The 25,946-nt window shown below is 43.1% G+C and overlaps 1 protein-coding gene across 1 annotated transcript in view; it reads left to right on the top strand.

Annotated features, from left to right (window-relative positions):
• ncanb (neurocan b) overlaps positions 1-25,946 on the top strand; it is a gene marked incomplete at both ends in the record, with an annotated part of 105,148 nt that overhangs the window by 73,082 nt on the left and 6,120 nt on the right. The window contains 4 exons of the mRNA XM_079157367.1: positions 501-614; positions 15,583-15,741; positions 20,635-20,717; positions 21,098-21,242. Of these exons, the coding sequence (XP_079013493.1) occupies positions 501-614; positions 15,583-15,741; positions 20,635-20,717; positions 21,098-21,242 (501 nt within the window). The remainder of the gene's footprint in view (positions 1-500; positions 615-15,582; positions 15,742-20,634; positions 20,718-21,097; positions 21,243-25,946) is intronic.

The raw sequence follows: 25,946 nt of genomic DNA, 5'->3' as shown, positions 1-25,946 counted from the left end.
TGCATCTAAGAGGTGCCGTCTGACATTGATTGGGGCACTTCTGCACATACATTAAGATGGATTTGCAGACTGTTTTTGTAGCTACTAGCAACACGGCTGGTGAGCGTCGCTGGTCAGGATGAAAGCTCTCCCCCCCCCTCAAACCTCTCTCTCTCTCTCGCTCTCGTTCGCTCTCTCTCTCTCTCTCTCTTTCTACCTTCCACACCACTCTGTGCTCTCGCTCGCTCCTGCAGAACGGCAGCACGTCCTGCAAACACATTGAAATTAGCACCATGTGCTTCAGTGCATCCCAAACCGCTCACTGATGAAGTTCAATCAATTTCGCTTTAATTATAACTTTCTCAGAAACTCTTCTAATCTCTCCAAAAAGTTTGATATGGCCAGGTTTGTTTAGTAAAGAACTATGGCAGGTAGTTTAAAAAGTAGCCGTTTGGTGTGTGTGTTTGCATCTAACCTGACTCCCCCTTGTCTTTCTCTCTCCCCCTGTTCTCCCCCTTCAGACATTGATGACTGCCAGTCTAATCCATGCCAGAACGGAGGAACCTGCATCGACGAGATCAACTCCTTTGTGTGTCTTTGTCTGCCCAGCTACGGAGGAGCCACCTGTGAGAAAGGTAACGATGTGGACCATAACTCCGCTTTTCACCCGACAAAAGGCGTGTTTTGTTTTGTGAAAGCAGAGAGCGGAGATAGAGGAAGGAGAGGATGAGGAGATGGAGGAAATGATTGAGAGTAGTAGGAGGAGGTGGCAAAAATCGGACAAAGAAGGAAGATAAGGCAGTGAAGGCAGATAGGGACGAGACAAAGAAGGTGGAGAAGCGAGGTGGTGTGACAGTGGAAGATGAAGATAAAGAGGTTGGGAAGGGCGTATGAGGAGGTAAAGCACATGTAGAGGAAGATGAGGCTAGAAGAGCAGGATGTGGAGACAGAAGTGGAGAGTAAACAACTCGGTTGAGGAAGATGGAGATAACGAGGATGTGTAAATGGAGACGGAGGAGGTGGTAGAAGTGGGAGGAAGAGGACATGAATGTAGACAAAGAGGAGGAAGAGGAAGTGGGAAGCCCTTTGGAATAATGTGTCAGGTTTATACAGGACACCTGCGTCCAGCTGGGCTCTTCTCTCATTACGGCGATTCCCCTGTGAGAAGGGGGCCACGAGGGAGGCTCTTCACAAACTGCATGTTACATGAAAACATGGCCGACAGGTTTGTGCAAAACAACGGTGAGGAGAACAAACAGCTGCTGTCTACATTAGGGTTGATCGTATGGGCGTTTTATCAGAAGAATACGCAGATCTTTGAAAGGAGTTGATTGATTCAAAACTATTTCACCCGGATTTTATGTCCCGAAAGTAAACACGGTTTTGTGACATTATGAGAAAATGTTATTTAGCAACAGACATTGGGGAAATGAAGAAGTGCACAAGCTGCTTATGTGCCAGATTATCTGATGGACTGATTTAAATACAAGATAAAGCTGAAAAAGGTATTTTTAAAATCCAATTTTCACCAAAATGATTACATTTCTTTTTTTTTAGCTTACAAAATGACGCTGATATATAGAGAACACACACACATATATATATATATATATAAGTGATAATAAGGGTAAAGGGGTACAATGGGAATTCAGGAATGTAGGAGTTTAGAGTCTTCTTTTTAACTTTACTAAATAATGTAAACATCTTTTCTCTTATACATCTCTTAAAACACAAGATTTAAAATAACACAATTAAAAATGTAAGAAAGGAAGTTGGAGAGACAAAGAAAGGGTGAGATTTTAACGAGTGGGAGAGGACGAGTGGATTTTAGGAATCTGCTCTGAATCACATTAAACCAAGACAGATTACCGATGTAGAGTGACCTTTCACCTCAACTCTCAGCAGAGATGCTACTTTGAATATCAGTTGTTTTCTCTGTGTCTGGCTTCCAGTGTCTCCCTCTGCTCTTTGCTGCTCTGCCGGGGTCTGAGCAATCGATAGAGAGAGAAGTCAGAGAGAAGCAGCACACAAAAGCAGGACATTTTAACTGCTGTAGAAACAGTAGATTTGGCTCCAAATTATCTTTTCACTTTGCTCCGTGTGTGCCGAGCTAGTTCGCTGAACTGCAGTCGTTTGGCAAAGCAGCAGCAGCCATCGACACACACCGGCTACTGACCAAACTTTTGGTCTTTTTCAAGCTGGGCTCTCTCTTCCCATGTTCTCGTGTCTTAGTGAGTAATTGGGACAAAATGTTTGAAACTGGTCCAACATCGAGTGAGATCGCTGCAGACAGCAGCGGCTAAACATTTTAACGCACCATCATTGTAGCTCCACTAAAAGTGCTGGTTTTCACTGACGTCTTCAGATTATTATTCGTGTCTGTCAACATATTCATCCGTGACAACACCGGCGCTCCTCCAACTCTCACTCACGTTTCCACCGTTGTCCTCCAGCAACAAGTTACCTCTTGCGGGATTTCAGTTAGCATGTTTGGTTCCGTTGCTAAAGTTGACGTTTCTGGAATTGAAGCGCTGTTAATCTACAGGTGTGTTTGTATCGTTCAATGATCAATTTGACTTAATTTATAAGCTTAAGAGGTGATTTCATAGGTAAGTTTCAGCCATAGACTTCATAGTGTTCCACAGAGAGGAACATATAAGTACGATCTCTCTGTCTTATGAGCTTGGTTATCACTGAAAATGTCCTGGAAAGTGATCTCCGTGTTCAAACGGTCACATTTCTGCTTGAGTTGACTCATGGAAACGCTTCTCCTTTCCTCGTCCACTTCATCGTCTTTGTTTGCATCCCATCCCATCTGTTGCTAGACTCCCCGGGGGGTCTGGACCTTACTGAAGGTCGGTACCTGAAGCGAGAGTTTAAGGACAGAGGGTGTTGAATGCTGTACAGCTGGCAAAGCCCTTTGGTTTGTAATATTTGGCCCTATGAATGAAATAGACTTCACTTGATTAGATAAATACGAGGGGCCACAAGAGGATTGAGTGGGGAGAGGGAGAGTCCACCAGTGAAATATGAAATTGCTCGAGTTCCTATTTAATCTTACAGTTTTCTTGTTATTTTCTCGTTAATGCTCGTTAACTTTCTGATCTTTCACCAAACCGAATTTAACTTTGGTATCTGCTTTTTATAATTTCCCTGTGGTCATGGCTGCTTTTAAAATATTCATGCCCCTCCTGTGGTGCAGAACATACACAAACAAGAAAATAAAAAGAACATGAATTTGTGCATAGTGCTGCGTTTCAGGCAGTTTTAACGCCATCTTAAATGTACAGCTTCTTTAAATCAAGGCCGCTTGATCGTCTCTCGGGTTTCGATATTACCAGCCTTCAGTGTTGCATGTGTGCCCTATAAAGTGTGTGTTATCCCTCCCCTCCTTCCCAAACACACACACACACACACACCTCCAGGATGTGCCTCTCATTTGACATGAACTGGAGCTGTGGGTACGTCTCTTCTCCTGCTGCGTCGCTGCCTTAACGCCTAATTGGGAGCAGCGGGTCTGATTGTGAAAAACGAAAGTCTCCGTCTTCAAGCCTCTGACGTCTCTCCGCGCTCTGCAGAAATGTTGGATTCTGCTGTGAAAAGTACACTTCGCACCAGGCGTCGCTCTGCCATTCAGCTGTGATCTCAGTTTGATATTCACCGGGGGGGTCAGAACCGCGACGTGAACGCTGGAAACGAACTCATCCGTTCCGCCGAGGCTTTCATCTATTTAAATGTCACGCAATTGGTCCCTGTCTCACCAAAGTGGTCCGGTTCTCTGCGTCTCATTTGCTGTGTGCTTCTTGAATGTGCATGTGATGTGCATGTTTATGCAGAGGGGTGTACCATGAAGAGAGATTAGGTACGCTGAGCCTAACACCATGCAGAGTCTTTTTCTTAACCGGGCTAGAAAGGGAATTACGCTGCACGCTGAACCTGGTCAGGAGCAGCTTTAAAACACGCACCGAGTTATCAGAAGTTCTAGTCGGAGGGAGAGAGTGTTTTCTCAGCTGAGGGAACGCGACAAACCTGTGGAGCCGTGTGTTAGGAATGACACCGAACGAAGAAGTTCTGACCGGGAAAATCTGAGCAAGAACACGGTTTCATTTTATTCACAAAGGTTGTTCTTGCTCTCGCTGAACTACAGAATATGTTTGTATTGTTCTCTGGCCAGTTGCCTCTGCAGCCTCTAAAAAAAGCAAACAATAATAGTTCAGTATATTATTATCCAGTATGACGTTTACTCACGTATGAAATGAGGTAATACATTTTATTCTCCGGGTGTGGCTACACGTTTAGACAAATGAACACAGGGGTCAACTAGACCGCAGGTAACGTTTGCACGTCGCTACATCGTTTAGATTCCACGCAAATCAGCTAATTTTACGGAAAACACGAGCAACCACAAGTACGACTCCTTCAGCTCTACCGGCACGATAAACAAGAGCGATCAAACAGTTTGTGTCCGTTGTGTCCGGCTGTTTTTTCGTTACCTTGCTGGCTACAAAACAAAAGTGCCCGCACCTTTCTCTGTTTAGTCCTCACCTCTTCATCGTGTGATGGTGGTCACGGTGCCGTAAAATGAGCCTTTAACGTTAGATTTAAAGATTGATTCGACATTGGTATGTTATTTGACGTGAAGTCATTTTCATACTGATTTGATCGTATTCTCCCATCTTTTCAGTTTTTTGCTAAATGAATTAAAGCCCTGTCCCATCGAGAGTGCATTCAGCGGTAAAATGAATATATTCACATACAAATATACACAATTAGTCTGCCGGCATTCGTCTCCCCTCCGCCTTATTCGCTGTAATGATATTTCTTTATTCTCGGTCCATTTCGTGCGGTAGGAGAGTCAAATGAGGCCCGAGCGTGCAGAGAGCCCGAAGAAGAAGAAGAAGAAAGCCTCTCTCAACAAAGCCAGTAGATACCATCATCGTGGTTATCTCTGACTGTGGCTGCAGGTCGAGTCAGAACACCCCGGCTCTGTCCACCGCGCGTCCCCCCCCCCCCTCTCTGGTTCACGTGCTGTGAGCTCGCAGCCTGGCATTCTGGGTAGATCCGGCCCGCTGCTGGCCTGTTGCCATGGTGATCCCATCTTAGAATCAATAACTGCGAGAAGTCCTCCAGCGAGAGAGAGAGAGAGAGAGAGGACGACGCTTATATTTACATTTTTCACACAGGTTTTTGTTTCTGAGGAGGAGGCCGGTTCAGAGCAATTCTGTGTCCGTAACAAAGACACTTGAGAGTTTTAGAAATTAATTCTACTTTCAGCATTTTTCACATTATTCTGATATTCAGCACTGCAGTTTTGCAAAACAACTCTTGCAATCATTTTTCCAGCGGCTCCGTATCAGTAAGGTCTTGTTGAAAAGTTGCAGATTTGCGATTAGAGTAACAGAGACATTAGTCAGCTGTTTCACTCTTGAGTCTAACCTGCTGTTTCTCTGACTCGCTGCCTAATCAGCGGAGGCAGAAACCGAATCTCTCCGAGCCTGACTGAAGGGAAAAGTGACGGAGGAAGCATTAGCCGGTTCCTTCTCATCAGCTTCTTTCCTCCAGGCTGTCTTTTAATCCGTCGTTCACTCAGACTCCCTCGGTCTCTTTAGAGAGAAAAGACGACATAATGTACACGTGTAGGAGGGTTTACTTTGCTATTCCACTACTGTAGACTCTGTTTCATGTTGGCTTCCTTCTCCTCTTTCCTCTTCATATCTTTCTGCTGTCACTCCCTGCAGTCCTTGTATCTTTTTGTGCCTCTCATCTCCGCTGCACCATAGGAGGTCTGTGCGAGTGTGTTTGTGTGTCGCTGTATGAGTGCGTCTGTACAGACCACATCTGCTGGTTCTCTGTGACTGTGTGTGTGTGTGTGTGTGTGTGTGTGTGCGGATGTTTGTGTGATGCTTTAGCATTTCTTAGAGCTGTGAAGTTAGAGATCTTTCAGCGTACAGGCGTTCACGCAGCAACAACACATTTGCATATGTTTGTGGACCCTCATTGATATAATGCACAAATAAAGGCCTTAACCCCGACCCTTAAGGCCTCTTTTTGTGCGAATATTCACGGAACAATATATTTCTTAAAACAGTTTTTTTTGGTCAAGGATACTTACAAACAGAACTTAAATATTAAGCGGCAAAAAAGCCATTGTTTTGTGGAACAGGGTCGATTTTCTGAGCTTTTGAGTAACGGCATCAACCAGAACTACAACCACCAATAAGTCCAGAACAGACAGACTCATAACGTACACTGTAGTGAACACCAACAGGGAGGATCGAACCAAGATGGCAAACTTTATTGCTCCTTTCAACCTGGACAAAAGCCTCGCATACCAGATCCTCTGTTCTTACCTTTCACAATAAAAGCCTCTAGACGTATACCCTTTAACTGTTTACCAAGTTTATAGCTTACAATAACTAAAACAACAATGTACGTCAGTCAGACTCCCATATGCTGCTCTGTGTCAATATGATCCAAGTAGTGCTCGCTGCTTGTGTGAATAGTTTTGATGTGAAATATTCGCAGGCGTGTATTTTGCATTTTTGTGTGGATTATTCGTTAATCCCTCTGTGTGTAAAGGCCTAACAGTCTTAAAGGCCCAGTGTGAAGGATTTGGCAGCATCTAGCGATGAGGTTGCAGATGCGACCAACTGAAACCTCTCGTGTGTGCTAAGTGTGTGCTTTGAACTATGGTGGCCAACGTGTTCAGTTTGTCCGTTCTGGGCTACTGTAGAAACATGGAAGGGGACCCGCTCCCTGTGTAGATATATACGGCTCATTGTAAGCTAACGAAAACACAACGATTCTTAGTTTCAGGTGATTATACGACAATGAAAACATAGCTATGAATATTATATTTAATTTCTGTTAATATATCCCCCTAGATGCCAAAATGTCGACTCTTTCCCAAACATCCCTCACTGCTCAAGGCCTGAAACTTAAATATGTTTTCACGAAAATGGAAACCACACACAGTAACACTCACGTTTCCCATTTGCTGCGTTTCTCTTCTGCTTTGGTGGCACACTAACCGATACTACTACTGATACGTTATTTGCCCACGCAAACACACAGAGCTCTACCTACCCATGTGCCCTTCCAATTATCGGAATATTTTCCTCCTCTCTGTTTATCCTGCAGCAGCTCAGGCGGCAGTCGAACACTTCTGACTCCCAAGCAGTAAACTACAGTGTTGTGAGTAACTCGTGGCTACTCAACAACACGCTAAAAAAAGCAGTAATCCTCTCTCATTTCCTCTGTTTCCTAACTAACAATCTACAAATTGGAAACAGAAAGCTTGCGTTAAAAGGATTGTGTAGCTAATTAATCCCAAGGTGTCTGGCTGCTGCTTGGTTCTATGTGAGGAATGTGTTTCTCACAGGCAAGACCAGCACTTCCATCCGTCGTCTCCTCCACTGCCTCCTCTCGTTGCCCTGCTGCTATACGTCAAATCATCCATATTTATTCATTTTTATTTGACTTTTTTGGGAGAAAAGTGCTACCTCCCCCAGTAGGCTGCACAGCTGTTACTGGCAACTATGACTGGGAACTAATGGTGGAGCAGCACCCAGAGTTTACTGACAGAGTTCAGGGTGACATTTAGGATTTTTTGGGATGACAGAAACACGTTTCTGAACTGCATTTAGGAGAAAATCATATCTTATTTTAGGATATAAATCTAGCTATGACAGAACCCTCCTAACTCAAGGATATCCCAAAATAGGACTCCGAAACTAGGATGGCATGAACCCTGTCCTAAATTCAAAATAACTGCCAAGAATTGCAGCAGCACTGTGCACAATGATGGTGGGGAACATGAACACCGGCATATAACGATTGAAAGCGCTCAATATCGTGAAGAAATTATTAAAAGTGGGATTTTCATTACTCCACTGACAGGATTAATGCCTCTGACTCGTTGTTGCTAACATTGAACGTCTTCTTTTCTCCTTTAAGAAGTGAGAGACATCGATATTAGGGCTTGTCCATCTCGAGTAGCCGACCGAAGATAAGAGCGCTCTGACACGGGATAGGACACGACTTTAGGAATTACTTCTAGGATGATACGATTCTTCCTATCTTTGAAACTGAAGTGAAGACAGGACAGGCCGGATATTTTTCTGTAATGAGGCCGCAGGTCTGTTTATACAAACGCACACACAATACACATTCCTGCGCAGACACACAGCAGTCATTTGACAGTAAAACAAACAAACTAGACGGCATTACAGGATCCCTGAAGAAAAGTGGAGCACAACTTCCCCTCCAAAGAGGACGGCAGGTGAATCTGGGGCAGACAGATAGGAGCACCTTTGAGGACGTCGACGCCAACAGCAACACCAGTGCTGCAGATTGGAGGCAGGCAGCAGACAATGTGTAGCCTACACACTGAGACTAATGAGCAGGAGAGCAGGCTGAGCTGACTAACAGCGGTGGGAAATGCTACCGAACGCTCCAGATGCAGTCCCTCTGTCATTCACTCTAAACCTCTCATCCGACCTCACATTCTACCTTCTCTCTCCGGTATGCACGCTCTTACATTTTATATTTCAACGGTATTTTACTTAGGCGCAATGTTTGCAGCGATTTGCACATAAATTGAAGGCATATTGACTTTCAAACAGCACATCCCTAGGAACTGCTTCCACATTGGACAATTCGCCGTTTACGTCCAGTGCCAATGTTCATTGCTCATGCGTAGCGTAGTGTATATTTATGTAGCGTAGATTTGACTTTGCAGGAGAACATCCACTTACAGACCTGCAAACGCTGCAATTACTGTCACCACGACATTTAACCTACATTACCAGTGTTTTACATGCCGAACCCTAACCTTAATGATGCTTTGATTGGAATCTGAACAAAGGATTTCATAATCACGTTTTTGCATTTTTTAATGAATTTGTACTGTATGTAGTATGTAAGTAAAGTAAGTCAAACTGATTTATTTGGCGCTTATCACAGACATAAGTCACAAAGTGCTTAACAGGAGCATTATAACATAGATATATATAAGAAAACACAGAACACAGGGTGACTACAGAAGGGCCACTGGTTTAAGAGTGCAAAACGTAGTAAATGTCTGAAGGATCTTACCACATTAAAGCCGTCCTTTTGTTGAACTCTTGTTTCAAATACAGCTACAAGTCTCGACTGATTCTAGCGGCTCAGACCAGGTTTTTTCCATCATCAGCGTCAGTCACTTCACCCTTATCGTGTGCCATTGCTTCTGGGCCAGAGGTGTCCATTCATGAACTCTCATTGGTCAATTAGATACGTCACTCCGAGCTTATCTCCTCTCTCCACTCTCTTGTTTAGCCACAATACACCGAGCACTTTGCCTGAACTTGTGATCTGCTGGCTGCTGTTTGATTTCCTCTGTTTGTTATTTCCTTTTATTTATATATATATATATATATATATATATATAAATATATATATATATATATCGTTGTTCTTGGAGTGGGTGGGTTCGTGACTCAGCATCAGCTTTCAGAGTTGGCAGAGAAGCCGAGAAGGAAGGCGTCTGAGTTTGCCGACTTTGTCGCGGTGCCTTTCTGTCCCGTCCCTGACGACTCAGCAGCTCAAAATTAATTTGTGTGTATCCTCCGGGTCTTTAGAGGCTACTAATGCTAATGAATATTCATGCTTTCTAATAACAAGTCCAGAGGGACACGTGCCAAGATGGAGAAGAGAGACTTCTTGGTTTACCTCGTGCACAGTGAGACACAAACACAGGCAGGTACACACAAGTTTTGCCGAATCCTGGCTGAGGCTATTCAAGTGGAATAACAGCAAGGCGTCACTCTCACTCCATATCGTTGCATTCGATGCTGTTCTCTCTCCCAACAGGAAAGCCGGAGGGATGGGGGGGGCTAATTTATTCTCATTCAAGGTGATTAATTAGACAATGTTCCTCAAGCAACTGTCATTCTCTTCTCCTGTGTGGAGGGAAGTTCAGGCAGAAAAGAAAGAAAGTAGAAGAGAAAAGAGAGGAAGCATCAGAGCAGGTGTAGATGAAGAGAGAGAGAGGGAGAGATGGAGGGAGAGAGGAGAGGCTGTATTCCTCTGCTGTGCACTAATGAAGGTTTCTGATGGAGCGGTGTAAAACACTACTGTGAGCTGGGCTCGAGGTTTAGCACGCCGCTCTAACTTCCTCCCTCTGATAATTCTCGAGCTGTGATGGCCAAGTTACGAAGCCTGGCTCGTACTTTTGCACTTCCTTTTGTCTTTCATTTACCGTCAGCCCACAGTGAAATCCACCACAGGAAGTTTTACATTTGAGCTGAAAATGACAGCTGACGGCAGCAGAGAGGAGAACGTCTGTAAAGTTTGACAGCAACGGTGTGATCGGCTTAAGGAAACTGGTTAATTTAAAGGCCCACAATCAGCTGATAGAGTAATCACAGGAGCGAGAGAGAGATTATGAATGAAAAGGAGAGTAAAGAGAGTCTGAACTTCTGCTTTAAGCTTTATTCATTACCTCAGTGAACATTGTGAACCTGAGTTCATGGTTATCGCTAGCTTCAAGTCTTCTTCAAGTTCATTTAGTAAATAATGGTCCCATATAGAGCCCGTTAGACGACAAAGCAATATATGCTTTAGGGGCGGGGCCAATAGACCGCTGTTCGGGTCCCTTATGAAACCAAAAGTGAACATCGACCTTACGCTTATTACGTAACGTTATTTTAACGTTACATTTCGCTCGAAAGTTGGTTGCGATGTAGTTACGCTTTAGTTATTATTTGAACACAAACCATATTTTTTTGTACCGTAACCAAGTAGTTTTGTTGCCTAATCCTAACCGTCCCATGTGACATTGTGCGTTTCCGCTGGATGACACAAAACTCATTTTTGGTTCAGAAACGTCGGCATTTTAGAACAATACTGCTGCAGTAAATACACAAATATGTTGCTTGTGTGTGCCGTCTCCAACCTACACCGATACACACTGTTTACGTGTTGATTGAACTAGACTGTCTTTTGTTTTGGCCTGTTTACTGTACAGGCCTCCCCGCAGCTGCCCTCCCTTTAACCTCGGCCTCCTCCATCAGTCTGCGAAGACACGTCTGTGGGCTAATTACGCAGAATGAGCCTTCAGACTGACATCAGTCATTCATGTTTGCGCTCCGGAGCTGTTTTACTGTAACATCCATTACTCCTAATTGTGAGAATCACACTATTAAGATGTTCCAATCATCAACACTGCACTCGTAACAACCATTAATAATTCCACAGCCTCTCTCTCTCTCTCTCTCTCTCTCTCTCTCTCTCTCTCTCTCTCTCTCTCTCTCTCTCTCTCTCTCTCTCTCTCTCTCTCTCTCTCTCTCTGGACTGCTGTCATCTGCCCTCTCACAAATGGCGCACTGAGCTGTCAGCCTTTTTCGTAGAGTCACACAGGGAGGAGGCATGATGGCAGCGCACACGGTGCAGACGTGTGCCCGTTACATCCTTCAGGAGATCTAAAAAAAAAGAAAAAGAAAAAGGCAGAGCCGTAGAAATATCACTCGGTGATGTGGATAAACGAGCCAATCAGCCAGCTGGAAGTGAGCGCCTTTTATTTCCTAACTGCCGCTCACTAAAGTCTTTGGGAATATTAATCGCTGAAACGTACCCCCTGCCTCTCTCCCCGCGCCTGACGGAGAGAAAACGGGGGAGAAAAAAGAGAAGACGACTTGAGTAATGTCTAAATATTTGAAGAGGTTGATGTGATGTCGAGCTTTGAGCGTCACTGTCAGCGAGTAGGAGAATAAATCAGCAGAGGATAGGTTGAAGATCTGAAGGGGGAGAAAACACACTGTTTACTTTTCATCTTTTCTTTTCTCTCTCTCTTTCTGTTTCTGTGACTCTTTTACTTTCTTATTCTGTCTCTCTCTCTCTCTTTTCTGTCCTCCCACTCTGTAACTTAGTGTGTTTGATGCAATTAGTTGTTTTTTTTTGTCTTCCTTCCAAGTCTGCGTTTGTGTGTGTGTAGTTTGTAGTCTCTGGTTTAAATGTGGTCAGCACTAGCGTTGCACACATACAGTACAGACTCACTGCAGTCGGCTCAATGGAGGTGTGCATGTTTAATTTATAGATCTATTTGTGTCTCTGTGACACCCGGCCTGACTCTCCTCCCGTCCCTGTTCCTGTAGATAATAACCCAGCGTCCACCTCCATGAGCCAAACTGGACGCGCTCCCGATGCTAATACGATGTACCCGCTGCCATGCGGGCAAACATATTGAGCAGGTATAGCTTCCAGGTCTGATGACGGAGGGGGCACATTAGCGGCCAGCAGTGAAACAGATTTTTTTTTTTTGGGACCATAGAATCAGAGATAACAGAAGTAACATCATTCTACCTAATGCTGATTAAACTCTCTCTGTTCAGAAGTACGACTCTAATGCAGCTGGTCTCCTCTGAAGCTGTGACAAATTTACAACATAAGAAACCTCGTTTAAAATCAGTAGATTAAATAAACAATTCATTCGTTCTTAATCAGGGCCTTGGGGATCCTGAAACTTTCTGCATATTGAAATAAACATTTGGAAACCAGCACTGATAACCGGTACGTTAGTGTGCCAACACTAACAACATATTTCCATATATGCCTCACCGGGATTGTTAGATGCAAATTCTACATAATGTTTAATGCTAAATTAATTAGTTTGGGAAAAAGTTTACGCTTATAATAAAGCAGAAATCAAAAGGGAAGCACTTAGACAGCTTGGTTTATTGATGGCTTTCAGTGCATCGGGACAGATTATTTGTGTTCCTCCATCAGCCGGATATCTTACTCTATGTTTTGAAGTGTTACCTGTAAGAACAGATGTAATGAAGCAATCCTCCACGTTTGCAATAAGCGTCAGAGCAACTCCCGTCACTACTCAGAAGACACGACTAGATCGAGTATGAATAGTAGTAAAGTGGCTCAAGAGGAACTCGGGCACTAAACTTTTTATGTCGTACAAACAAACAAAATAACTGGAGCAGAGAGCATGAGCGCTCGTGTCTCTTAAACACAGGGCGAATCATCAAGTGTTGTTATTTTAGAGACCCAACATGCACCCGCTAAAAGTAGCACTAGCACTACACAAGCCAAACATTCGAGTGGGTGATTGGTTTGTGTGTATGATGGATTCTGGTCTAATAATGTTCATAAGTACTCAGGAAATTGGGTTTAGTCGGATGAACGACAGGAACGTATTTAAATGTTTGTTTTGTCATATTTCTCTGTGACTGACGGGGGTTTATGTTCTCAGCATGTCTGTGTTGGCGTGATAAACCGTATTTCATATGTAAAGAATTATTTGTGAATATCAGTTGATCCACGTCTTGATGCGCGCAGGAGCCTCTTTCGCAATTGTTGCGAGTAAGCCGTTAGTCATCAAACCCAGTCAAGAATCCAGCAGAAGATCCAAACGCCGTATTCAAAGCTCCCAGCTTTGAATACGGCGTTTACGAAGAGATCTTCTTCAGGCACCAGAAAGCAGAACAAGCAGGAAATAGAAACAAACACATTCATCACTCAGGTGATTGTGATCAGCATGTTTGAGTCAATCTACTCTCAAGTTGGTCCGAAAAAGATGAACGATGTAAGTCTGACATGAGGGAGAGAGAGTCTCTATGAAAGAACTACAAACAACAAGATCAATATTAAACATTAAGCACGTATTAAACATAACACGAACATCAGAATGTAGTCAGATCATAAATCACACAAATCATCTGGAAAAAAAGGTATTATGTTGGAAACTACTAAGAAAATAGTGATAATGACTCGCCCGAAAGAAGAAAAGAGAAAGTCAGCTTTATATCTACATATTAAATACAATACATAAGAGTTTGAGTGAAATTTAAATCATGAATCACTAAAGTGTTTATAGAAAAATACATTTACATTTACATACTTTACTAACTTTAACTGTAGTTTCAAACAGTCAATAAAATCCACTGAAGATTACTTTATCTTTATATTACTTTATATATCTATCTGATGAAGATACAGATGCAGACTAGATGGTAATCTGCATTAGAAATATGGAAAAATAAAATGAAAATGGTTCTAATAATTAGCTTATTGAGCTGAACAAACATGATCACTATAAAAGGTTTCCACTGTAAAAGGTTACACATTCATCTGTGTCTGATTGTGGACCTGTCAGCGTAATGTCACTGCATGAGACCCGAGACTGTACATGAGACGTGACGAAGAAAACCTGCTGAGCACAAACACAAGTCTACTTCAGCACGCTGTTGCAGGTTAGACACACTGAGGGTTTTCTCATCATCACTGTCAGTTAGTGCGTTTTGTCACTTTCACACTCACTGGAGGCGTTTGCGTGCAGCTTCTGAGCGAGCTGATGCATTGAGCTGCGAGAAAGAAGATATGGAAATATGTGTTAAATACGCAAATATATTGATTCAAAGCAGAGTGAGTTTTGCAAAAACCTCCCTTTGAGGCAGTCTCGCTGTGTGATTCCAGCGCACTGCATGTTGTGAAATGGTGTCATTGCACTTCGCATCATTGTACCTCAAATAGCCCAGAACCAAACAAGCAAATGGACGCTATGAAAAGCACTTCTCGATGCAGCGAGAAGGTTTCGAGGCCCTTATTTCATATTACAGTATAGAAGGGCTTTCATAATGGACTCCTCTCCTCTCTTCCCTCTTCTTTTTTCGCGGCCAAAACTGCATCTCTCTGCATACTAAGCAGGGCCCCATACGGCCCAATTTACACCACGCAATTTACTGGTGTCGCTTCACATTTGTTGGAGGAAAAGCTGAGGCCTTTTCCCTGATCCCCACACCGCGGGGAGGGAGGCAGGGAGGGAGGGAGGGAGGGGGTGAGGATGACGAGGGAACCGGAGGTGGCTTTGCTGACAGATTCGGGCCTGAACCACATCAACCCTACATACATTTCCACATATTTAGGTACACATTTGCAAACCCACATCTGTGAACAAATGGAAGCAAAAGCCACACACACACACACACACTCCGAATCACACAGCTAACCCCCAGACAGATGAGGGACGATAGATGAGAGAGATGAAGGGAGAGGGGGAGGGAGGGAGGGAGAGTTGGTGTGCTGACAGCACTGTGACAGGGCTTAATTACCGAGCGAGCGCTGTGCACTGGAAGCAATTTCTAAGGATTGTTGTCATTTGAATAGATTAAAACGCCCTTTCACTGGTCTAAGCTGTCTCACTGCCGGCTTGCCTCTGCTGTGGATTAAAAGTCCAACTAAAATCAAAGAGGAAAAGACACGGAGGGAGAAATGGAGGGATGGAGACGGAGAGGAGAGTCACAGAGGGCACGAAAAGAAAGATAGCACAGAGGAAAGAAAGGAAGGAGCGGGAGAGAGGGAGGAAGTAGTATTTAGATCTTGTGTGCTGCAAGACATTGCTGTGATCCGATACAAAAAAGAAAATACATAAATAATGGTCCTAAATCCTCCTACTCTTTTCCTGTGCAACGCTATTATTCTTCTGCATCTGTCGGCTGTGGGGGTTTAGCGATTTTTAAAAACCCACATTTCTCTTTCCATGGATTTCTGATTGACTAATCACTGTCTTTTTCAATTACCCCCCCCCCCCCTCCCACACTCCCACACCTGCAGACACCGAGGGCTGCGAGCACACATGGAGGAAGTTCCACGGCCACTGCTACAGGTACTTCAGCCGGAGACACACCTGGGAGGATGCCGAGAAGGACTGCAGGGAGCACAGCGGCCACCTGACCAGCATCCACAGCCTGGCCGAGCAGAAGTTCGTCAGAGGTGGGTGGAGGACGGGGAGGAGACGAGGAGACGAGGACACAAGGACAGACAGTGTAGCCTGTGTAAATGTTGGTGGGAAGTCTTAAATTAGGCAGATAAGTTCCACTCGTTAACTGGTAGGTAACTGCTAGTTGGAGCACTTCCACGACTTAAAAAATAAATAATTCTTCTCAAAAAAGGTTTTCCTAGTTGAATCTTACAGTTTTTTTCAATTGCTAACAAGCAGTGTTCAATACTGAAACCACGTGTTCAAAACTCTTCATACAGTCTGCATTACCAAGATTCATTTTGGCCAAACGGTTAATCTAACCTCCAAAACTCACTCAGACCAACAAAACACTTCATACATGTCTCAAAATAAGCTCGTTCCACCGATCACTGGCAACAAATTCTCATTCAGAAAACATGCATGTCACTCAGAACACACTGACCTAAAAAACACTAGCAACAGGGAGCATTACATAAATTCTGAACTTTTATTTAGTTAGAATGAATTTTCACACACAGTATTTCAATATAGAATAACAGATTTTTAATTTATTGAATGTACTAAAGCATACGTATGTAACAAGAATGAATCAGAAATATATATATATATTTAATATAGTACTTCATTTGTGAAAATACTGTAAATAGGTGACAAAAGAAAAAAAAAATCCTGAAATTCCAGGGCAAAAAAAAGAAAAAGTCAACAACACGTGTAGTCTAATCACTCGTTGTGAAGTTCTGTGATGGTTCTAGTCCTCCCTCTCTCTTGGATTAGGCCACATGTTCTCATCAACATCACATCGGATGTCTTCTCTGGCAATGCATCTTGGAAAGTATCTTTAGGAATGTCTAACCCAACCCTGGCAGTCTTCAGGAGAAATGTCTCCACACTCCGCATTCATTACCTCCAGTAAAGTCATCTGGTCATGTGGATGGTGGTCATAAACCTTCCACCTCCATGCAGAGAAAACTCCTCCTATTGTCCTGTAATATGTATCATCTCACCTGTTGTTTTGCCGGAAAATTTGTATTATTGACGCAACTGTTGAGCGGGGCAGATTAGGTTGCACCCTTAGACCGGCCTCTCTCAAAGTGAGACCGTGGTTTACAACATGGTCAGTAATTGTGGCCCTTATTTCATCCGATATCACCGCTCTTGGTCTTCCTCTCCTTTATCCTCCTCGCACTCTCCCTCGTACCACTCCTCTTTCCCCACTAACCTGTCTTCTGTGATCCATATTTCCAAACAAAATCAGTTCCAAGCTACCGGTAATTAGACTAAAACAAGACACCTGGGCTGGCTTTGAGCTGAAATTGCAATTAGCTTGGAATGATTATTATTTCATTTTCATTCATTTTCTATATTTCAAAATAATTACTGCAGAAATGTTTGAAATTTGCCATCATTCTGATTTGAATGTGCTTTTATCAGTTTTGAAAGCAGTGTGTTAGCATATGAAAAATGTCCTGCAAATACATAGTTTTTTGCAGTTTGTGGAGTATGAATGACAAAAGTGTTTGTGAATTTTGAAAAATGTGGTGATTGAATGCATTTAGTCTGAAAGCAATGAAAAATGATTCACAGTTTGGTCCGTAGACACTTGTGTGTCGCTGAACGTGTGAAGAGTTTTGAACATGTCGTTTCAGTATTGAACACTGCTTGTTAGCAATTGAAAAAAACTGTAAAGGGCCAGCGTGTAGCATTTAGGGAGATCTATTGGAGGAAATGGCATATGATATCCATAACTACGTTTTAATTAGTTTATCGTCATCGTGTTTGTTTGTTAGCTTACTTTGAGCCCTTCATATCTACATCGTGCCGTGTTGCACCATGTTTCTACAGTAGCCCAGAAAGGACAAACCAAACACTGACTCTAGCGAGGACGGTTTTTTTTTACGTTACCTGAAGGCCACCGTAGGTCCTCTGACACGCTTGGAAGAGGAGGGGTGAGCGGAGGGGTATGTCTGCAATCTAGATGCCTCTAAATCCTGCACGCTGCTCCTTTAAGTAGACAAGACAACGAGTCCACAGCTACCGTAGGATATCTGTGTTTATTTGTTACATTTAGTTTTACAAAGTTAGTAAAGCAATGTTCATATGAGAATGATCCCAGTAACTTCTGCACAGTGAGGCCTACAGATTATTGGTCCGATACCCAAAGCCCAGGTATCGGTATCAGGACTGAAATTATTGTTGTTGTTCATGTAACTATTGGACACATTTCATTTTGACCTGATGATGGATGAAAAGTCGGGGATTTGGGTTCATCCTGTGGGGATTGAATTTGCTGCAGTTTGGAATTGCACCTCTAGAGGTGACTCACTTTATCTCAAGAGCAACAGCAGCTGAGACTCATGAGCATTCAAATCCAATATTCAAATGGTGAAAAACAGGAACACGATTACTCAGAAACAAATAACCTAATCACCAGATCATGAACCCACAGACGTAAAAGCAAATTTGATATTTAAAGCCATGATAAAAACACTCGTGGAACCAGCGGCTCTCCCTACTTCACAACTCTATAACTCAAGAAATATATCTCACGGCCACCAATCACATTTAAACAAGTCACCAGACAATTTAAATAACGGCAATTACATGGCCTTCATAATCTCTTCCTCTCCTGTCTGCTAGCTACACACTGCTTTTACTTTTGATTTATATCTGCTTTATTATTACCATACTTGGCAATGGCAGCTCTTGCCTTGTGTGTGTATTCCATAACTCAGTGATAAATGTCTGGATCTGCTCTGAACGGCCCCTGAAGGCTTTTTATTGAGCTCCCTGCTGAAAAACACCCTCAGGAGCCGAGTCAGTTCAGCCACATAAATGTGCATCACCTTTCGTGGCAATGAAAAGGTGCTGCGGGCTCTGATGTAAGTGTCTGTGACAGAACATTTAATATACGATCATATTCTTTCTAAGGATGCGATTTGTCTCTAAACTGGTGAAAACATCCCCACAGTGGGTGAAGTAACTCCATTTGTGTCCAGCGAAGGAAATGCAAGTGTCAGTGATGTTAAACTGGGTTAAATACGACCAGTAGGAAGACAGAAGAGGCACTTGATTCTATTTAAATAGAGCGATAACAAATAGTCCCATTCAACCCTTGTATTTAAGGAAAATGCGTTTTTAAGTCCACCCACCTGGTATTTTAAGCATGTTGTCCTGAGTTATTATGCTCAAATGCTGTTTGATTTTTTTCGTTTTGTTGCAAATATCCACACAGTCCTTCTTTGGCGTTTCATTCTTGCTCCGCAGCCAGATTACCAACAGTAATCCCTCTGTAATATTGGATCCACCTTCTGTATCGGACAGATGCCAGGACGGCGCCCGTCCATCGAGCACTCATCTTTCTTCCACACGCACACAGTTACCAAAAAGTGTGTTTAATTGCCTCGAAAATGGACGTCTCCACCCCTGCAATAAGGGGATCAGGCCCATTAGGGAGATTAATGGGCCTGGTAATGATGTTAAGCAGATACACCATGATTGAAATTCCATTTCACACAAGCACGCACGAGCACGCGCCCCCGTGTACGACCGTGCACACAGGCGTCCCCCCAAAAACACACAGATGAGATTAACCCAAAACTCCATTAGTGATATTTCCTTTCACGTAAACAGAACTGTCATCAGCAGTGCATCACAGACGGTAACAGTATATCTGCGCCGTTGTTCGTCTCTCAGCTGCTGCTGTTCACGGTTCAGGGACAAGTGCAACACACATGAAGCCTGTTGCACACAGAATAACCCACGGCACAATATGAAACATCAATGAGCTTCACACATTTTAAATCTCCAGTAAATTTCAGTTTACCAGTCACGGGGAGCGCCACTGAACCCGTGCAAACAGCTGCATGATGTGCTTTGTGAGACCTGGTGGGGAAACAACCCAGATGATGTCATCGTCCACAGAAACGTTGAATGTGGACGTTTTTTGCAAGTTACGTCGTTATTCCTGTTATACCGTTATTGAAAGTCACGTGGTATAATAAGTGTAACGAGCGAGGAAAAAACACTACGTGGGTCAAACAAACAAAGGACTTTCACCAAGGAGACACAGTTCACCTTCTGTGTGAAACTAAAAGTAAATGTTGACTTCTTGCTTGTTACATTCTGTAGCATTATTACAGGACGAAATCTGCTAAGGGCGTTATTGTTATTGTTTGAGTGTAGTTGCGTTGTTACGATCGAGACATTGTGTTTCTCTGCAAGCAGGATACGAGGTCGATATAAAACTTATTTTTGGTTCAGACACGTCGACATTCAACATATCCGTGGTTTGTAGAAACGTGCAATGCCAAAAAATGTTATGGTTGTTTTTGTCGTATTGCCAAAAAATCTATTTATTGCAACCTGAGAAGAGTAGAAGCGTTTCTGGAGATCGACCCACACTAGAACAAATGTTAACTCCTAATCTCTGTGACATCACCTATTGTGCTTCGTGGATGATTTTATTGAATGTGTGTGTTATACATTTATACATTTCTAATGCATGGAGGGAATTAAACCTCTATTTTCCAGACATGGTTTCTTTTGTGTGACAGTGGACCGTTTATACTGGACTCAGTATCAGGAAATCTATTGCAATCCAAAACAGTTCATGTGTTTACATTCACCAGTTTTTATGCACATTTTCAATTTGCACATAAAAACCCGAAGAAGAAATGCACTAAATATAAAAAAATAAAAAAAGGGATAAAAGTTTAAACTTTGCTGAAGTGGAGAAGTTGGTCTATCAAATGAAAAATTGCTCAAATCCCATTTCTTCTGTGTTTGTATTAGTTGTATTATATTGTCAGGTGCTATTTCTCTGACTAACTTGTGTGTGTTGTGTACTGTGTACTGTATGCCTTTTTTAATTTCTCTGTATTCCCGTCCCGTTACCTCCTGCTCAGGTGTAAGCCACGACAACACCTGGATCGGGTTAAACGACCGTACGGTGGAGGACGACTTTCAATGGACCGACAAGATGGACCTGGTGAGGAACAAGCTGTGTCTGTTTAGGCTCCAGACAAACTGAATACAGTCAGTGTCACAGCCTGAGACATCCTGAACCGCAGCTTGTTAAAAGAAAAGAGAAGAATTTGTGTTTCATTGTGATACAGAGTTATCTACAGATAACAACAACATATGTTGTTTTGTATCTTTAGTTCCCATCATAACATACAAAAACATCACGTCAAATAGAGAACATGAAATTAAAGGAGAAAATGTTCTGCACAGAATTGATCATTGGTAAAAAAGTAGATGTTTGATCAATAACAAGTCTCTGATGTCAAGAAAATTATGTTTAAAAGACACAGTTGTTCGTCTGAGTGTGTGACTGTTTTTTCTGCATGTGTGTGTGTGTGTGTGCAGCAATATGAGAACTGGCGTGAAAACCAGCCAGACAACTTCTTTGCCGGAGGAGAAGACTGCGTGGTTATGGTCGCTCACGAGAGCGGCAAATGGAATGACGTGCCCTGCAACTACAAACTGCCCTACGTCTGCAAGAAGGGAACAGGTGAGAGCAACGAGAGGAGAGGGGGAGAGGAGAGGAGAGGAGAGAGTGGCAGGGAGTGACTTCCAGAGGTGATTAAAATGACTGACGGAGAGGTGAGGAGACAGAGAGCATCCGGATGAAAAATAGGAACACTGAAAAAGAGGAAGAGGCTGTGAGGTAACACTGGATTTACAGAAGTGAGACGGTGAGGAATCGGACAGCGGAGAAACCACCTCGCTCTGCTGTCAGTTCTTTAATCTGAAATCATACGAGGAGAATCCAAAGTGAGGAAAAGACGAACAAAATGTTCTTATAATTGTTTTACTTACTTGCAGCCTCTTTCTGACAGCACATGTGCCTTCATGAACATCTATGTCATACTTAACATTACACACACATTAGAGCCTCTTCAATCAGTCCACGTACTTCAGCTTCACACTCATTACTCTTCTCTGCTCTTCTTCTGTCTCTCGTCGTCCTCCAGCACGACTTTTAAAAAGTTTCTCGCTGTACTTTCTCGTACCGCGGCTCCATGTCCTCTGCCTAATGTTCTGTTTTAGTTGCGTAAAGCACGTCTTGGGGGCATAAGGTACTTTTGTGCTTTATGTTCAGGAAACTTCAACTCAGCAAAACGAGGTGAGCAAACTTGTTGGTTGGTTAAGTTCCTTTTATGCGCCGCCACCTCCGCTTTCCACGTCCCCTGTTGCTGCTGCCCCTTCTCGGAGCCGGAGTCGGGCCGCCACGTGCTCCTCTGAGAGCCCATTAGGAGCTTATTTTTTGCCACAGATTTGCATACAGGTCGGAACTTACGACCGATGGCGAGAAAGACAGCCGCGTTAGTGGCGAGGTGGAGTTTAGCTGGCAGGTTTAAAGAAATACTGGGATACAAAGACGCCGCCGGTGGCTGCATCCCCAAAAGCTTTCCCCCGAGCTTTGGATGGAACAAGCTTTGTGCTCTGGCTGTGGGCGTGCAGACGTTAAAATCCTTCAGTTCTACTCTCAAGCTTTTAAAGAAACGCTATAAATCACAGACCTCAGATGACTGCAGCACAGCAGCAGAGGTGAGCACACACATAGCTTTTGGGATATATTTTGTAGTGAATGTACAAAACATCGTTGATCCTTGTGAATGATATGTTAGCTGAAGAAATATGTGTAATTGAGATGATGGTAGTTTTAGCCCACTATTTAACTAAGATGTGAATAATACATTTATCAGGGGTTCAAAAACAAAGACAAAAGTTGGCGTCTGATTTGATTTGCAATCCCCTCCCATTGAGTAAATCATTGAGTCTGATTGATTATTCCTGCTGTGAGCATAAACATCATCAATCACGAGATCACAGTGAGCTGCTCTGCTGTAAAGTTTGTGCAAAGTTTCACTTTCAGAAGCAGAATGTTTTCATGTCCCATTTTCGTAAACGCGATATCTTAGGAACACCTGGAGGGAATTTCTTCAAATTTGGGACAAACGTCCATTTGGACTCGAGGAGGTATTCAAAGGTCCCCGTGACCTCACGCCCGTCCCATCCTAGTGATATCTCAGGAACTCTTTGAGGGATTTTCTTTGCACAAATGTCTAACAGGATAAAATAATGAAGGGATGACATTTTTGAACTACAACTTGGCCGGTTGGCGGAGGCACACAACCACGAGGCAGTATTTGTAGTTTACTCCAAACTCTTTAAAGCAGTTGTGACTTTGATAAATGTGGGATTATCCAAATAATCCCATCTTGATCTAGACATGGATGTTGACGGTAGATGAGGGTATTAGTCAGCTAATAAACTAAATCTTTACTGGGTAGGTTTATGACATTTGGGTTCATGGTTGTCATCTTAACCTCTCAGTCTATGGAGGTGTTTGACTTATACGTATGTAGAACTGATCAAATAACTTCCCTCTTCGTCCCTCTTTGTCACTGAATATTAGATGAGCCTTAACATAAAAGCCTCACAGGCCTTACTGATCAGCCTCATGTTATGTTGAACAAATTACTTGTGCTTCAACAGATGCTTTTGTAGTCAGAGGCCACAAGCGTAGAGATCGTCCTTCTAAAGCCTCAGGCAACGAGCACTTCTCCATTTCTATTCCCGTACCAAAGGAAAGGTATTTCCCTCACAAGCAAGAAGTTGCACCATCTCCGATTCACACTGTCACAAGTCCCCGGCATCCAGCCCACCTCTGACCTTAATCAGTCGGCTACGATCACCATTTCTTTTCATCTTTTCCCCGTCAGCGTCTTCTTTCACTCTAAGTATCCCCACGTAATGTCTTGTCTTATTAGTGGAGTCTGTCAGCTCCGTGCTGAGTGTTCTCCATCCAGACTTCTAAAGCCCACAGCTCAACTGATCTGTTTAGTCTTGATTAGACAACAACAGCACCATGTGAGCCCATCGGACACCTCAATCAGTCGCCCTGGAGCCGGTGATGGGTGATGTGTGATGCAGATGGTGATGGTGATGATATTCTTGTCATCCGATGACACGACGGTCAGATATGTGGGGATGAAGAGAGGGACTCATCACAACCCACTCACACAAGCCTCTAGTCATTAATCACACATGTGTTGAACCTTGTGAAACTCAAAGACTGTATATAAGAAGTGGACGGAGTCATTGTGACGTCACCCTTTGGTTTGAGGGCTGCGGTTTTGAAGCCTCAAGATTCGGCCGTTGCCATTGTGTTTTTTTGCAACCAGTGACCATAATTGACTGTATAGACGTCTTATACGGCTCTGGTTGCGACCTGTCAATCACAACGTAGCCCCGCCCTAAAGCATACTCTGCTTTATGGTCTATTTGACTCTAAATGGACCATCATTTACTAAATGAACATCATGCTGTATTGAAGAAGACTTGAAACTAGAGATTGAGACCATAAACTCATGTTTATAATGTTTACTGAGGTAATAAATCAAGAGAGAAGTAGTCATTTTCTCATAGACTTCTATACAACCAGAGGAGTCGCCCCCTGGTGGACATTAACTGGAATACAAGTTTAAGGCTCTTAACATTGACCGCCAGGTTAAACCTGCTGATTTTGATTTCTTCCAAAAATCCAAAACCCAGCTAAATATCTGCATGAACTGATAGTCTGTGTTGCTGTGGTTTCATTCGTTGCACAAACGTTTTCAGATCAATGACGTGAGGTCTATAGGTCATTCAGAACACAGATCCTCCCCAAATAATATATACATGGAGAGTTTTGTGATCTGGAGTGACTTTTTTAACATTTCATATTTGATGATTTTGTAGGTTGAAACACAGCAGTTGATACATTCAGAAGCAGTATTTTATTCCTGGAACATTGTGAAAAAGGGGACAAAATTAATTTGATGGAAAACAGCAGCACAGAGCAAGTTTTCCACTTCCATTGGGATTCAAGTAACAAGAGAGTCACGTACTCTTGAGCTGCCTTTGAGCTCTCTCAGCGAGGACGAGAGGGAATTTACCCACAACAGGACATGCAAGTATGAAGAAATTGTTCCATTTATTTTGATGTACAGAGAAAGGAAATCTAATTTTGCGAGACATACTCAGCGCGCTCTCCGAGTGCTTTCGGAGATGATAGGCTGTCGTCAGTGCCTTTGGCAGTTGATTAGTCCGTTGGTGTGTAATGAAATCATTGTAGGAGGCACATTGTGTGGCGTTAAACTGTCAAATGTATTTTGAAAGTGAGGGGGAAAGTTATTTTTGTTAGATTTCTATATGAATTACCCAATTGATTTATATTTAGTGCTGAAGATGGATCTTTGCAGTCACAAAGAGGAGATAAAGCTCCGCTTCACCGACCCCACCTGAGCGGCCTCACACTCCCCCCACAGGGACCCTGTCTTGTCATTTTGTAGACATGGCTGCACCAGATTGTAACATGCTCCACAGGGAGACGTGTGCAGGGACACAGCGGTCCACGACCCGCCAGACCTCCGAGGAGCTGCTCTCTAAGCGCACTTCACTGCTCACCTGCTCACATAAATCCACAACCACGAGGTTAACGTTGGATTTAGATTTTTTGGGGGGAAATATTGGAGAAAATAAGATCTGTGGCAAACAAACATTTATGATACTTGCACGTTAAAAAGCTAACGTTAAGATATAAACCTAACCAAGAAGTGTTTACCACGTGTTTAAAACTGCGTTAAATAGAACAGTCATGTACGTCGTTTTGGCAAATTCCCTATTCTGTCCTTTAGGTGTGAGGACGTGTTGGAGATTATTGATACCACTCTTATCAGTGTGTTAAGTGTGGAGGAGACATTTAGCTTAGCTTAGCTTAGCGTTAAGATTGAAAGCAGAGGGAAACTGCTCGGTGGATTCAAAAATCTCTGCAGCTCAAGAATATAAAAGCTTTATCTTGTCTGTTCATTCCATTTAAACACGAGTGACCTTTCTTGGCGAACCACAAACAGGAGAGCAGTGACTTCCTGGAGCCTTGGGTTGCTATTCAGAGGTGCTGGATGAACAGATAACCTTTTGTCAATCCTACTGCAGGATTTATTCTGAAGGCTGAAATTGTTGTTTTTCCATCAGGATGTTTCCCCTGTTCCCAGTCTTTATGCTAAGTTAAGCTAACGTGTCCTAGCTGCAGCTGCATAGTTGACGCAGGCATGAGTTACTTCTCGTCTAATGCAGAAAAGGGCTATTTCACAAAATGTCTTACGATTGTTTTAATAATTGCTGCAATCTTGGCAGGACTCTGGTATTGTTCATGTTGCCTCAATGA

Source organism: Pholis gunnellus (genome assembly GCF_910591455.1).
Source record: "Pholis gunnellus genome assembly, chromosome: 4".
Taxonomy (NCBI): Eukaryota; Metazoa; Chordata; class Actinopteri; order Perciformes; family Pholidae; genus Pholis; species Pholis gunnellus.
The sequence above is the reverse complement of the archived record's forward strand: the minus strand, read 5'-3'. Positions and strand labels throughout refer to the sequence as shown.